This window comes from Pristiophorus japonicus, chromosome 11, assembly GCF_044704955.1.
Source record: "Pristiophorus japonicus isolate sPriJap1 chromosome 11, sPriJap1.hap1, whole genome shotgun sequence".
Lineage (NCBI taxonomy): Eukaryota > Metazoa > Chordata > Chondrichthyes > Pristiophoridae > Pristiophorus > Pristiophorus japonicus.
The window spans coordinates 106,768,464-106,782,786 of NC_091987.1; the positions used below are offsets into that span (position 1 = coordinate 106,768,464).

Here is a 14,323-nt window from a genome sequence, read left to right on the forward strand (position 1 = left end):
GTGAAATTAATGTGCTGCAAGGCTTTTTCTTTTAATTTTAATTCTTTTCTTTTAAAGCCTCAGAAGGGGAGGCTAACTCCCAGCCCTGTGGATTTCAGCATCACCCCCGAATCACTGCAGAACATCAGAGAGGTGAGCAGCACTGCTGGTAAGAGTCGGGGCTTGGATAGGTCACTGTCTCTTCAGGAAACAATTCTGCAAAGGAATTGGGGGAAGGGCAAGTGGAATTTAAAAAAAAAAACAGCCAACTTGGCACGTCAATCCATTAGTGGTTAGGGCACTCAGGTTGGCTCTGAAACATGTACAGAGCAAGCATGTGTGGCCAACAAACAGGAAGATTCACTTCTCTCTTTGTTGAGATGTGATTCTGTTGGTGTACTAGTGTCTGGCTCACAAGATTATTCTCTCGACTCAGCATTGAACTATCACAGACAGCATAGTTGCGGATGGTCTCTGTTATCTCGCAGTTCACCCTTGTGACGAGAAGATCCATCTGAAGGTAGTTTAGCATTTCACGAACTGTGGGGGCGGGGAGGGCTGGTATCCATAGATAAACCAGTTGCCCTCTGGACAGATGGTAGGTCTTGTGTTTCAGCTCGAGGACCGAGCTCTTGCGACATGTAGGTTACTGACTGTGTTTACTTTGACTTCCCGGATGACTCGAGGCAGACAATGAAAGTTGACCACATTCCCTTGTTGGCCCCACTGACTCATTCTGTGGCATCATAGCACTGAGCAGCGGCAGAATGCCAATTTCAGGTTCAGATTCCAGTGTCAGCTTGGCTTAGTTTGCCTCTTGCTTCTGAGTCAGTTGGTCGTGGCATCAAACGCCATTCCAGGACCTGAGCACGTAATCTCAGTTGACACTTTAGTGCAGTGTTTGGAGGAGTGGGAATGGATTGTCTCCACATTCTTTGGATATGATACTAAGTCAAGATCCCATGTGCGTGTTCCAATGGTTCAACTGAACATTAAGGATCCCATGGTAATATTTGAGGAGGAAGGAGTCTCCTGGTTTCCTACCCAAAATTCCTACCTCGCCCAACTCCATCCAAAACACAGACTACATGGTCACTCATTGTAGCCTATGGGGGTGCACAATGGCTGTTGCATTTGCATACATAACTGTCACTATATTTCAAAGTAATCGATTATATGTGAAGCACTTTGACTGATCAGGTGGTATATAAATGTAAATCTTTACTTGCATTTCTTTGTCCTTCATGACCAGTTTGGATTATTTGGTGTCCTGTCTTGTCCAAGCAGTTGGAGTTGGGCCCTCACTGAATCCCAACTGCGACCTTAATTAAGGTCACCGGTTAATGTGCTCTCTATTCAAACCTCTTCAAACAGGTCAGTTTAAATTTATTTTACGTAAAACAGCAGTGATAGCCTGCAGGGTTGGTGAACTGCGAGAGCCCCTGTTGTAGATCTGTTGTATCTGATTTGGCAGTCTTTGGGATTCATCCTCAGGTCATGCCCCAGGTTCATTTGGCTTGAGGAATTGTTCCATTTACCCACTGCTGTACAAGTCAGATGTGAACCACTGTTTCCATTCTGTCAATGCTCAGAGCCCCAAGTTTTTACACCTCTTCCATAAGCAATTCATGCAGTCTAAACATGTTTCTCATGTAAAGATCCAAGACACACTAGTGACTAAGCAACGGATTGCCAAATGGACGGTTGAGTGCGTCCTACACTGATCATCTTCCTGGAGAAAAGCCCAGGGGGGCAGGTCATTTCACCCCAATTGGTAGCGTATGCAAGGCTGCCACATTGAGCAATATGGACACATTTATTAACATTGCCGTCTAGATTAACTACAGTACATGACAATACTTTTGGCATAGCGATCCTGACCGATGGTGTCATGGCTCCGACACAAGGGCATTCCCTACACAGGAGTTGTCCCCTCCTGCCATGTTTGTGCTACTTCAATGTGCTGTGTAGAGGATGTGGAAAGAAGGGGGAAAGTAACTACCTTACTGGGTAGGGTCTTCATTCTTTGATGTACATCATCCATATACCCACAGTTTCTGATGCTGGTTAGTTTCAGTTTAGAAAAGAAAGATTTGCTTTATTTAGTGCCTTTCATGGCCTCAGGATGTCCCAAAGTGCTTTACAGCCAATGAAGTAGTTTTGAAGTAGTCACTGTTGTAATGTGGGAAACGCGGCAGCCAATTTGCGCACAACAAGCTCTCCAAACAGTAATGTGATAATGACCAGATAATCTGTTTTAGTGATGCTGATTGAGGGATAAATTTTGGCCAGGACACCGGGGTGATTACCCCAGCTCTTCGAAATAGTGCCATGGGATCTTTTACGTCCACCTGAGAGGGAAGACGGGGCCTCGGTTTTAACGTCTCGCCCAAAAGACGGCCCCTCTGACAATGCAGCACTCCCTCAGCACTGCACTGGAGTGTCAGCTTAGATTTTTGTGCTCAAGTTTCTGGAGTGGGACTTGAACCCACAACCTTCTGACTCCGAGGCGAGAGTGCCATAGCTGAATGAACTTTATACAATGTGGGAGTAAGATTTCTACCATGGGGCACTGCCTGTTTGCATTTTTGTGATCGACATTTTTGTGCAGATGTCCAGCCAGCCTGTTGGTTTCCCCAACCCCCATAGAGCTGAGCTATACGACAGTGTGCTGCTCTACAATGCAAGAAATCTAATACCCGATAAGTAACTTTTTTGCCCAATTTATTACTTGTCCACAGTTCAAATTGTACACACTCATCATCTGTGCTACGCATTCCTTGTTGACCAGGCTGCTGAAAGCTAAATGGAATAATCATTGGAAACTACTTGTCTTTCCGAAAGGCTTCCGTCACACATACAAGAATGTGAAAGCCTCTTTGTGCAATGGGAACTTCCTTGCTTGTGTTTTGCTGTGGGTTCTCGTCTCATTGCACAGTCAAATACAAGTGATTGCAGGTTCCCCTAAAGGGGCTATCATGTGAAGTGCCATGGCAGTCGGTAGACTTGATCTGATTGCACAGTTGTTCCGATCTGCATGCTAAAGTGAGATGTGACCTCGGACATGAGAGAAAACCCCATTATTGTTACTTTGTCCTGGAATTGAACCCCACAAGCGAAGTGATAAGAACAGGAAAGCACTTGTTTACAGATGCGTTATGTGTTTTCCCTGAAGCGCCTGGTGACCTAGTTTATCTCTGATTTGCGTCTGCACTTTATAAAAAAAAAAATTGTTTCCTGTTGAAATCAACTTTTGCGGTCTGCGACTATTTTTATGTAATAGTTTTTCTCGCCTGCTGTTTGACAACAGGCCACAAGGCGTATCATCGGATTAGACGTGAGTTTTTTTTTCATTATGGACTGACGGTGTCTGTGGCTCCCCGTGGTAGGACTTTGGTGATTCTTATTGAGGCTGGTGGTGGGTGGCAGTGGCAGACAAGTATACATTCTGCTCTTTTTATCTCCAAGTTTCATATCTGATCAGCATGGGATTGTGTCACTGCTTTAGATGGTGCAGAAGGTTCTGGTCTGATTGGTGGCTGGGCATTGTCTGGTAGTTATTGTTTGCGAGTTGGGGGAAGCAATATAGACCAGTACACCAGGAGAAACCTCCCCGCTCTTCAAAGAAGAGGCAGATGGGATCTCTGTTCGTCCATATATTAACACCTCTGGCAATTCGGAGTTCCCTCAGTATTGCAGTGGAGCGTCAGCTGAGATTGGGCTTAAAGATTGGCCCAGTAACCTTCCAATCCAGAGCCAAGAATGCTCCCAACTGCGCCAGGTTAACCCACGGCTCCCGGATTAAAGACTGCTTTAAGATCTCTGTTCAATTCGTGATGCAAGCTGGTTTTATTTTTATCCCAAAATTCTACTTTTTAAAAACTAAGCTGCGATAGAAAGCACTTGCCCATCAGAAGCTAGGGCTTGGTTTAGATTTTTTACTCTAACTATATTGGGGATGAAGTGCAAGTCTGGGGTTAAAAAAAAATTCGTCAAATACTTAGCTTGCAGGGAACTGGTCCTTGAGTAAAATGGTGTTTATTGCCGTGGGTAGAAAGCGGCACCTGTGATTTTATTTTTTCAGTTCAACAACATGAATTGCATTCTCCGCTGGCCTAGGTGGAGGGTGAGCCACTCCAGGCTACATGGGTGTAAACCTCCCTGTGGAAAGTGATGGCAGAGGCTGGGAAGGAACCATTGAGAGAATTCTTTTCTAGATTTGTAGAAAATTAAAAACGAACAGAAGCCAACAGAACAGCGATGGGTGAGAATGGAAGGAAGATGAGGGATTGTATTGTCAAAGCTGGGCAAGTAATGGCTTGCAAAATGGAACAAGTCTGAATCCATTTCTTCACACGTATGCACACGTTATTGAACGAGCGTTTTATATAGTGGCTGGAAATGCCCAGGAGACTCTTGCTGCTGGGCTTGTTACCTGGTGTTAAATGGGATGTGTGGAGAGTTTCCTCTCATTTCCCGGAACGCTAATTGCTAGTGACTCAGCTGATGGCCTGAGGTGCAGCCTGTTGCGTTGCTGTGACTACAACAGATGAGATAAACGCTGTGGCATGGGGTGAGGTCAAGGGAGAGGTTAAACAAAAATGAGCAACCCAAAGGTGACTGGCTCATCCGAGGTTCTCAACACTGGGAATGAAGAGCTGTGTTCAATTCGAGGGAAATCTTCAGTGCAAAGAGAAAAAACAATCCAAGATGACTGTCAAAATCCTAGCCATTGGCAAATGTACATGCTGTCCTGGAAACAACTGGAGAACAACATTGATATTGTAAATCCATATAATATGGCTTGCATCTAGTGTATGCATGTGATTGCTCAAAGTGTTGGGCTGTCACACATGCTGAGTTAACCTTTCCCCTAGTTGTAGTTAGGCAGTTTATACCATGTCTTAATCCCATCATATAGAAGAGTGACAGCTATAGATCTCTTACCCACTTGTACCATTAGAGACAACAAGCCTCTGGAATTTGAGCTAATAGTCGTTAATGCAAACTAAGGGTGAAGATCATGAAGGGCGTATGATGTAATAGTCTATCACTAAGGGTATGATCATTGTATTTATATAGTGCCTTTAATGTAGTGAAACATCCCAAGGTGCTTCACATGGTGATCACACTGCTGGCCATGTATTGTATTATAGACCCCCAAAACAGTGGGAGGGAGATAGAAGAGCAAATATGTACGCAAATTTCTGTGAAGTCCAAAAACCTTGGGGCAATAGTCGGGGATTTCAACTATCCTAATATTGATTGGGACAAATATAGTGTGAAGGGTATAGATGGTGCAGAATTCCTAAAAATGCATTCCAGAGAACTTTTTTAGTCAGTATGTAACAAGCCCAACACTGGAGGGGGTGGTTCTGAATTTAGTTTTGGGGAATGAAGCTGGGCAGGTGGAAGGGGCATCAATGGGAGAGCACTTGGGTGCCAGTGACCATAATTCAGTCAGATTCAAGGTAGTTATGGATAAGGACAAGGATAGACCAGGAATAAAAGTCCCAAATTGGGGACAAGCTAACTTTGCCAAGTTAAGGAATGGTTTGGCCACAGTGGACTGGAAACAGCTACTTGAAAGTAAATTAGTGTCTGAACAGTGGGAGGCATTCAAGGAGGAGATCTGGAGGGCTCAGGCCACAACATGCGCCCTTAAAGAAAAAGGGTGGGAATAACAATTCTCGAGCCCCCTGGATGTCTCGGGACTTGCAAGGGAGGATAAAGAAAAAAAGGGAAGCTTATGTCATATACCAACAGCTAAATACTGTTGAATCGCTGGAGGAAAATAGGAAGTTCAGAAGTGAAATTAAAAAGGTTATTAGGAATGCTGAGAGAGAGCATGAAAAATTCTTGGCAAGGAAAATCCAAAGATGTTCTATAAATATATTAAGAGCAAGAAGATAACTAAAGAAAGGGTAGGGCCTATTTAGAGACCATGAGGGTAATCTGTGTGTGGAGGCAGAAGATGTGGATATGCTTTTTGATGAATACTTTGCCCCTTTCCTTTGTGAAAACAGAAACAATGTAGATACTGCTATCGAGGAGTGTGAAATTCTGGACGAAATAGACAGAAAGGAGGTATTGGGGGGTTTGGCAGCTTTGAAAGTGGATAAGTCCCCACGCCTGGATGAAGTGCATTCCAGACTATTGAGCGAAGCAAGAGAGGAAATAGCAGAGGCTTTGGCCATCATTTTCCAGTCTTTTTTGGATTCAGGCATGGTATTGGAGGACTGCTAATGTGGTACCCTTGTTTAAGAAGGGAGAAAGCGATAGGCCGAGTAATGACAGGCCTGTCAACCTACCTGAGTGGTGGTAAAATTATTGGAAAAAGTCCTGAAGGACAGGATAAATCTACATTTAGAGAGGCAAGGATTAATCAGGGGCAGTCAGCACGGATTTGTTAAGGGAAGATCGTGTTTGACTAACCTGATTGAATTTTTCGAGGAGGTAACCAGGACGGTCGATGAGGGTAGTGCATACGATGTAGTGTATATGGATTTAGCAAAGTTCTTGATAAGGTCCCACAGGGCAGAATGATCAAGAAGGTAAAAGCCCATGGGATCTAGGGCAAAGTGGCAGGTTGGATCCAAAATTGGCTTAGAGGTAGGAAGCAAAGGGTTATGGTTGATTGCTGTTTTTGTGACTGGAAGGATGTTTCCAGTGGGGTTCCGCAGGGTTCAGTACTGGGTTCCTTGCTTTTTGTGGTATACATCGATCTAGATTTGAATATAGGGGTGTGATTAAAACGTTTGCAGGTGACACTAAAATTTGCTGTGTGGTTAATAATGAAGAGGAAAGTCATGGACTGTAGAATTATATCAATCTGCTGGTCAGGTGGGCAGAACAGTGGCAAATAGAATTTAATTTGGTGAAGTGTGAGGTAATGCACTTGGGGAGGACTAATCAGGAAAGGGTATATACATTAAACGGTAGGCCGCTTAGAAGTGTAGATGAACAAAAGGACCTTGGAGTGCTTATCCACAGATCCCTGAAAATCGCAGGCCAGGTGGATGAGGTAATTAAGAAGGCATACGGAATGCTTTCCTTTTATTGGCCGAGGCATAGAATACAAGAACAAGGAAGTTATACGTGAACTGTGTAAAACACTGGTTAGACCACAGCTGGAATACTGCGTGCAGCTCTGGTCGCCGTATTATAGGAAGGACGTGATTGCACTGGAGAGGTGCAGAGGAGATTTACGAGGATGCTGTCTGGAATGGAGAGTCTTAGCTATGAAGACAAATTGGATAGGCTGGGTTGTTTCTTGTTGGAACAGAGGGGGCTGAGGGAAGACCTCATTGAGGTGTATAAAATTTTGAGGGGCCTGGACATAGTGGATAGCAAGGACCTATTTCCCTTCGTGGAGGAGTCAATTACAAGGGGGCATAGGTTTAAGGTGGTTGGTGGAAGGATTTGAGGGGAAGCTTCTTCACGCAGAGGCTTGTCGGGGTCTGGAACTCGCTGCTGGGAAGGGTGGTGGAGGCAGAAACCTTCACCACATTTAAAAGGTGTTTGGATGTGCACTTCAAGTGTCGTAACGTGCAGGGTTACGAACATAGAGCTGGTAAGTGGTGTTAGACTGGCTAACCTCTTGTTGGCTGGCACCGACACGATGGTAAGTACATCATGGAATCAAATACGGCCAGAGTGATGATCTGGACTAGTTTCGATCGCCTGGATGGGTCGGAGAGGAATTTTCCCAGATTTTTGTCCCTAATTGGCCTGGGTTTTTATCTTTTTTTGCCTCTCCCAGGAGATCGCATGGCTCCGGGTGGGGTGGGGGGTAAAATATTGCGATACATGGGGTATCGTAGTTGTGTGGGTCGGACTGGTTGGGCTAAATGCTCTTTACCTGCCCGCCATTGTTCATTGTTCATAGGTTTATAGTAACCTGCAGGGCTGCTGACTGAGGGCTGTGTGGCTCTTTGTCGGCCGGCACGGACACGATGGGCTGAAATGGCTTCCTTCTGCGTTGTAAATTTCTATGTTTCTATTATGAGATAAGAATTTGACACCGTGAGCTGCATAAGTAGAAATTAGCGCAGGTGTCCAAAAGCTTGGTCAAAGTGGTATGTTTTAACGAGTGTCTTGAAGGAGGAAAGAGAGATAGAGAGGCGGAGAGGTTTAGGCAGGGAGTTTGAGCTTGGGGCCTAGGCAACAGAAGGTACAGCCACCAATGGTTGAGCGATGCTCAAAAGGGCAGAATTAGAGAAGCGCGGGCATATCGGGGGATTGTGGGGCTGAAAGAGATTAGAGATGGGGAGGGGTGAAGCCATGGAGGGATTTGAAAATGAGGTTAAGAATTTTGAAATAGAGGCATTGCTTAACCGGAAGCCAATGTAGTTCAGTGAGCATGGGTGAGTGGGACTTGCTGCGAGTTGGGACACAGGCAGCCGAGTTTTGGGTCAGCTCTAGTTTATGTAGGGTAGAATGTGGTAGGCCAGCCAGGAGTGCGTTGGAGTAGTCAAGTCTAGAGGTAACAAAACCATGGATGAGGACTTCAGCAGTGGATCAGCTGATGCAAGGGTGGAGACAGACGAAGTTACGGAGGTGGAAATAGGTGGTCTTAGTTATGCTGCCTTAATCAGGCCGTAAATAGTTAATCAGGCCATTGTAACAAAAGTTAAGAAAATCGAGGGTCGGCTACCCTGCTACTGTAACATGATGTCTCCTGCAACCTTCTTGATGTTGGTGAATATCATTTCAGAGAGTCATAGAAATTTACAGTCCATCGTTATCTGCGCCGACTGACAGCTATCCAGCCTAATCCCACTTTCCAGCTCTTGGTCCGAAGCCTTGTAGGTTACGGCACTTCAAGTGTACATCCAAGTATTTTTTCAATATGGTGAGGCTTTCTGCCTCTACTACCCCTTCAGGCAGTGAATTCCAGACCCCACCACCCTCTGGGTGAAGAAATGTCCCCTCGTATCTCCTCTAAATCTCCCCCAGTTACTTTAAACCTGGTTGTTGACCCTTCTGCCAAGGAAAACAGGTCCTTCCTATTCACTCTATCCAGGCCCCTCATAATTTTATACACCTCAATCAGGTTTCCCCTCAGTCTCCTCTCTTCCAAAGAAAACAGATCGAGCACCTCCAATCTTTCCTCATAGCCAAAATTCTCCAGTCCAGGCAACTTTCTTGTAAATCTCCTCTGCACCCTTTCCAGTACAATCACATCTTCTAATGTGGTGACCAGAACTGCGCACACTACTCCAGCTGCGACCTAACCAGTGTTTTATACAGTTCAAGCATAACCTTGCTCTTGTATTCCATGCCTCGACTAATAAAGGCAGGTAGTCCATATGCCTTCTTAACCACCTTACCTACCTGGCCTGCTACCTTCAGGGATCTGTGGACCTGTACTCCAAAGTCCCTCTGTTCCTCTACACTTTTCACTGTACATTTAATGTGTATTCCCTTGCCTTAGACCTCCCCAAATGCATTACCACATTTCTCCGGATTGAATTCCATTTGCCACTATTCTGCCCACCTGCCGCAGCTTTCTTCTTAATTATCAACCCCACAGCCTATTTTAGTGCCACCTGCAAACATCTTAATCATACCTCCAACATTCAAGTCTAAATCATTGATATATACCACAAAAGCAAGGGACCTAGTTCTGAGCCCTGTGGAACCCCACTGGATACCACCTTCCACAAAAACACCCATCAACCATTACCCTTTGCTTCCTGCCTCTGAGCCAATTTTGGATCCAACTTGCCACTTTGCCCTGGATCCCATGGGCTTTTACTTTCGTGTACAGTCTATGTGGAACCTCATCAAAAGCTTTGCTAAAGTCCATATACATTACATCATACGCACTGCCCTCATCAACCCTCCTATTTATCTCCTCTCAAAATTCAATCAGGTTAGTCAGACATGACCTTTCCTTAACAAATCCATGCTGACTGTCCTTAATTAATCCATGTCTTTCCAAATGTAGATTTATCTTGTTCCTCAGGATTTTTTTCAATAATTTTCCCACCAGAGGTTAGGCTGACTGGCCTGTAATTATTCAGTCTATCCCTTTCTCCCTTTTTAAACAAAGGTACAACATTAGAAAGTTGATGTTGGTGTTGCGGCTCATCGTGGTCCGATTCTGAGGACCAAGATGGGACCGTATAAACGGCACCTGTTGTGTATCTGTAAAGCATGCACTCCCATGTTCTGCCACCAGAGATCTCAACCCCTGAAGTCCGAAGGGATCCCAGCATCCCTTGGGAGCACTGTATATAAGCCGGCCTCGAAGGCTTGTTCCTCACTCTGGAGTGTCTTATTAAAGACTCAGGTCAGTGTTACTTTAACCTCCCTGTGTGCAGCCTCATCTGTGTTAGGAACACAATAGCACCTATGCTGATTGAATAGATGGCTGTTGAAGTACAGATGACAGAAGCTATCTGTCAATGAGAGAAGTAATGAGGTGAGACTGGAATGGAGACTTGTGGAAAGACATTCAGCCTGCTGAATCTGTTGTGGAAATGCAGTGGGGGACAGCTTGTGGCTGAGTAAAGTACTCTGTCAGGTGGGAGCTTTTACTGTACATTTGAAGCTGGGGCAATGGCCACTGACCTCCTGCCTCAGGTTGATAGACCGGTCACCGAGCAGCGTGGTTTCGTGGCCATGAAGTTAAAGTTTAAAAAGTAAGGTTAAGGGTCTGATAAGTGCATTATAATTAGTTTAATTGGGTAGTCATACGCTGCCTTCCCAACCCGCTGTCAAAAAAAACATTTTCTCACCGATCCCGCCCGCTGACCTCGAGACCTGCTAGTTTAAAAAAAGATGGTGTATTTTAGGAGGAAAGTATAAGCTTATTCCACTGTATTTGTTTTAAAAAATATTACTTTATTCAGTGCTGTCACACACCCGTCATCAGCATTCCCCATTAGTTAACTTCCAGAATGTTCGAAAGCTCTCCAAGCAAGACCCATGTTAATAAGCTTAGCGTATCTTGGATTCATACAGCACAGAATTCTGTCCATTGTGCTTGTGCCACTCTTTTTTTTTTTATTCATTCGTAGGATGTGGGCATCGCTGGTAAGGCCAACATTTGATGCCCATTCCTAATTGCCCTCGAACGTGGTGGTGAGATGCCACCTTAAACTGCTGCAGTCCATGTGGTGAAGGTGCTCACAGTGTTATAATTTTTGTACATTTTGGTACATTTCAGAGAGGCAGTTAAGAGTCAACCACATTGCTGTGGGTCTGATCTGGGGTCACATAGGCCAGACCAGGTAAGGACGGCAGATTTCCTTCATTGGTGAACCAGATGGGTTTTTATGATAATCCAGTAATTTCATGGTCACCATTACTGACACTAGCTTTTTATTCCAGATTTATTTAATTGAATTTAAATTCCCCACGTGCCATAGTGGGATTTGAGCTTGTGTCTCTAGATCACTCGTCCCATTTGGATTACTGGATTAACTGGGCTACTAGTAACAAAACTACTATGCTATCAACGAACTATTCTACTAGTCTACTTTATTACGCTACACTGCGTAAATAAATAATTAATCATTTGAATATAGTAATTTACTTTGTTTTTTCCTGTCAAAGCTACCTCAGCTAAAGTTGATCTTTTACCATATTTTGAAGTTTTATACAATGTCCCCTGCTTCCCTCCAATAAATTTACAGCTAATAGCTCCCTGCCTTTCGTGCTATCAGGCCTTTCCCATCGCAGAAGAAGCAAGTGGTGGCATATTCTGTGAAATGCTAGTCTTGCTGTGCATCTTTTAAAAAAAAAAAAAAAAAATTATGGTCTGTTGTGTTCCCCCAGCCCCTAAATGTAGCCATGTTCAAAATAGGCAATCTTAAGATGCATTCTGGGTGAACAACATCTGATCAGTTTTGTGTGTAACATCGGAGTGGAACATTGTCAACTTTCACCTGGTTTTACACATGAAGGATAGCTACATGGGCAAATGCTGGAGGGCTACTAGCACCAGTGAAATTGTAACTCAACAAGAAGTGCTCCCGATGGGAGTAGGGGCAGCAGGGGGAATTAGTAACAGAGCATGGGTTAAAGAAAAATCATTAACAGGAAGTAGCCAAGGGAGCACAGCTTCAGCAGAAATTGTATTCTGCAAAGAGAATAATGTTTTTTTAGCCTTTGTTGATATGCAAAGGATATTTTTGTTGGTTGTGTGTGGGGATTGTGATTGTATTGTGCGCTCCATTGTAATTGAACATCTTTTAGTATCAGTAACAAAGGCTGCATTGTGTTGATGATTTATCTTTTAAATGGGCACAGTGTACAGCTGCAGGCACTTGTCTGTACAATACAGTCGTAGGTTCGTTCTCTCGCTATGGCTCGGGTGAGGGGAAGTGATGTCACAATCTGCACAAACAATGGATCTTCTGGCCTTCTCTTCCCCCTCACCACTCGCGTTGCTAGTCTGTGTTGCCAATGCAGAGTCAAGCCCACTTTCTTCATTTTGCTTAATCTTCAGTGCTTGCTTATTTTCCAATTCAGACGAAGAGCCCAAAACTAAATTTTTTTTTACATTCTTTGGGAATCAATGCTTCTCCCCCCCTCCCCCCCCAATGTTACCCCCAACTTAGGAGGGGAAATGATTCCACAGGCACTGGCCACACCCTGATTCATCACCCAAGTGACCACTCTTCATTTGTGAATCAAGGTAGTGATTGTCAATGTGCTATTCAAACATGGAGGGCATCACAGCCAATGCCCAGTCCTGTCCCCACACAATGCTGGTTTCTGGAAAGGCAGTGTGAGAATGTTTTTCCACTTCCTGCCACAGCTCCAACTAACTATTCAGAGGCTAAGAATTGAATCTAGCACCTTCCTGTTCTGTATGACTCATTTTGCATTTTGGGCATTGTGTTTACCAACTGATCCGTTGGGCAGCCATATTCTTTTTACATTTCTGTAGGTGTATGTAATGTGTTCATTCAGTAATGCTGCAATATACCGTCGCTGGGTCAAACCCCTGGAACACCCTCCCTAACAATTATCAATGGACAATAAATGCTGGTCTTGCCAGCGACGCCCACATCCCGTGGATGAATAAGAAAAAACAAAATATAGATTAGAAACAATAACATTATCATCACAACTGTCTTCTCTTCGCTCCAATCACTTTGAGTCTTTACCAGGATTGGTGTGTGCTGCTGACTATTCAAAATTGTCCAACGGCCGAGTTAAGAGGGGACCAATTAAATTTGGGCAAATATGATGGCTCCTCTCACAGGTTGTTTGCAAAACATCACTAACCTTTATTGCAAGTCTATTATTTCATAATCAAACAGTTGTTTACTCATTAAAATCAAACCAGGGAGAATTTTTTTAATGATGCCCTCCCCCACACACATTAGCTGTAGATAATAAAGCAGAGGATAGGAGTAAATACTCGTTCCCCAGATTTGTGTCTCCCAGAGAGCGGTGTTATGACCTCTCGTTCTTCATATACATAAATGCTTTAGATGGAGGATAATAACGTATCTAAATTGGCTAGCACCAAATTAGCAGACATAGCGAATGGTGAGGAACCACACGGGCGACTGCAGGAGGATATAGGTTGGAGAATTGTCAAATGCACTTCAATGCAAACAAATGTGAGACGGTGCATTTTGGTGGGGAGGTGAGAACGCAGTGTGGGAGAGAAAAAGAGATTAGAAATATCACCTAACTGGTAGAAATCTCAACGAAGTGGAAGAACCAAGAGATTTAGGGGCAGAATTGCAGGTGCAAAAGTGTCATTAAAAGGCAAATGGGTTTTTGAGTTTTATATACAGAGGCTTTGAATACAAAAAGTAACAGTTGTGATAAATCTGTTCAGCCATAGTGAGACGCTCTGTTATAGAATTGATATTGGGGCCATGTAAAACTGCAAAGCAGATTCATACCAGTGATAAAACAATCATCATCATCATCATAGTCCCTTGAAATCGAGAATGACTTGCTTCCACTCTAAAAGTGAGTCCTCAGATGCATCTGGGAGGCCGTGCATGGATTCTTCAGCGCAGTCAAGACCACCTTTGGCCCAAGCATCCAAGGCCCTACCCCACTGCTGGCCAAGAACGGTGAGGTACTCATCAAGGACAGAGAGGTGGTCGGTGCCTGTTGGAAGGAGCATTTCGAAGATCTCCTTAACTGATAAAACAATGTAGTTATGATGAGAAACATGAAAGCTATGGCTGTATTTCCTGGTGCAGAAAACTTGAAATCCAGTGGAAGCATTGAAGATTACGAAAGGGTTTGACTGGTGAAAAATTATTTCTGCTGGTAGGTGAGTGAATAGCATGAGGGCATAAACATGGGGTCGGTACTAAAAGTATAAAAGGAGAAGTTAAAAACATTTTCACAAACAACA

General features: G+C 44.1%; 1 protein-coding gene across 2 annotated transcripts in view; it reads left to right on the plus strand.

Moving 5' to 3' along the window:
• Nucleotides 1-14,323, plus strand: part of vps26c (VPS26 endosomal protein sorting factor C) — a 76,840-nt gene that overhangs the window by 54,917 nt on the left and 7,600 nt on the right. For both annotated transcript variants that reach the window (XM_070893032.1, XM_070893031.1), the window contains one exon: nt 58-132. In XM_070893032.1, coding sequence (XP_070749133.1) covers nt 58-132 — 75 coding nt within the window. The remainder of the gene's footprint in view (nt 1-57; nt 133-14,323) is intronic.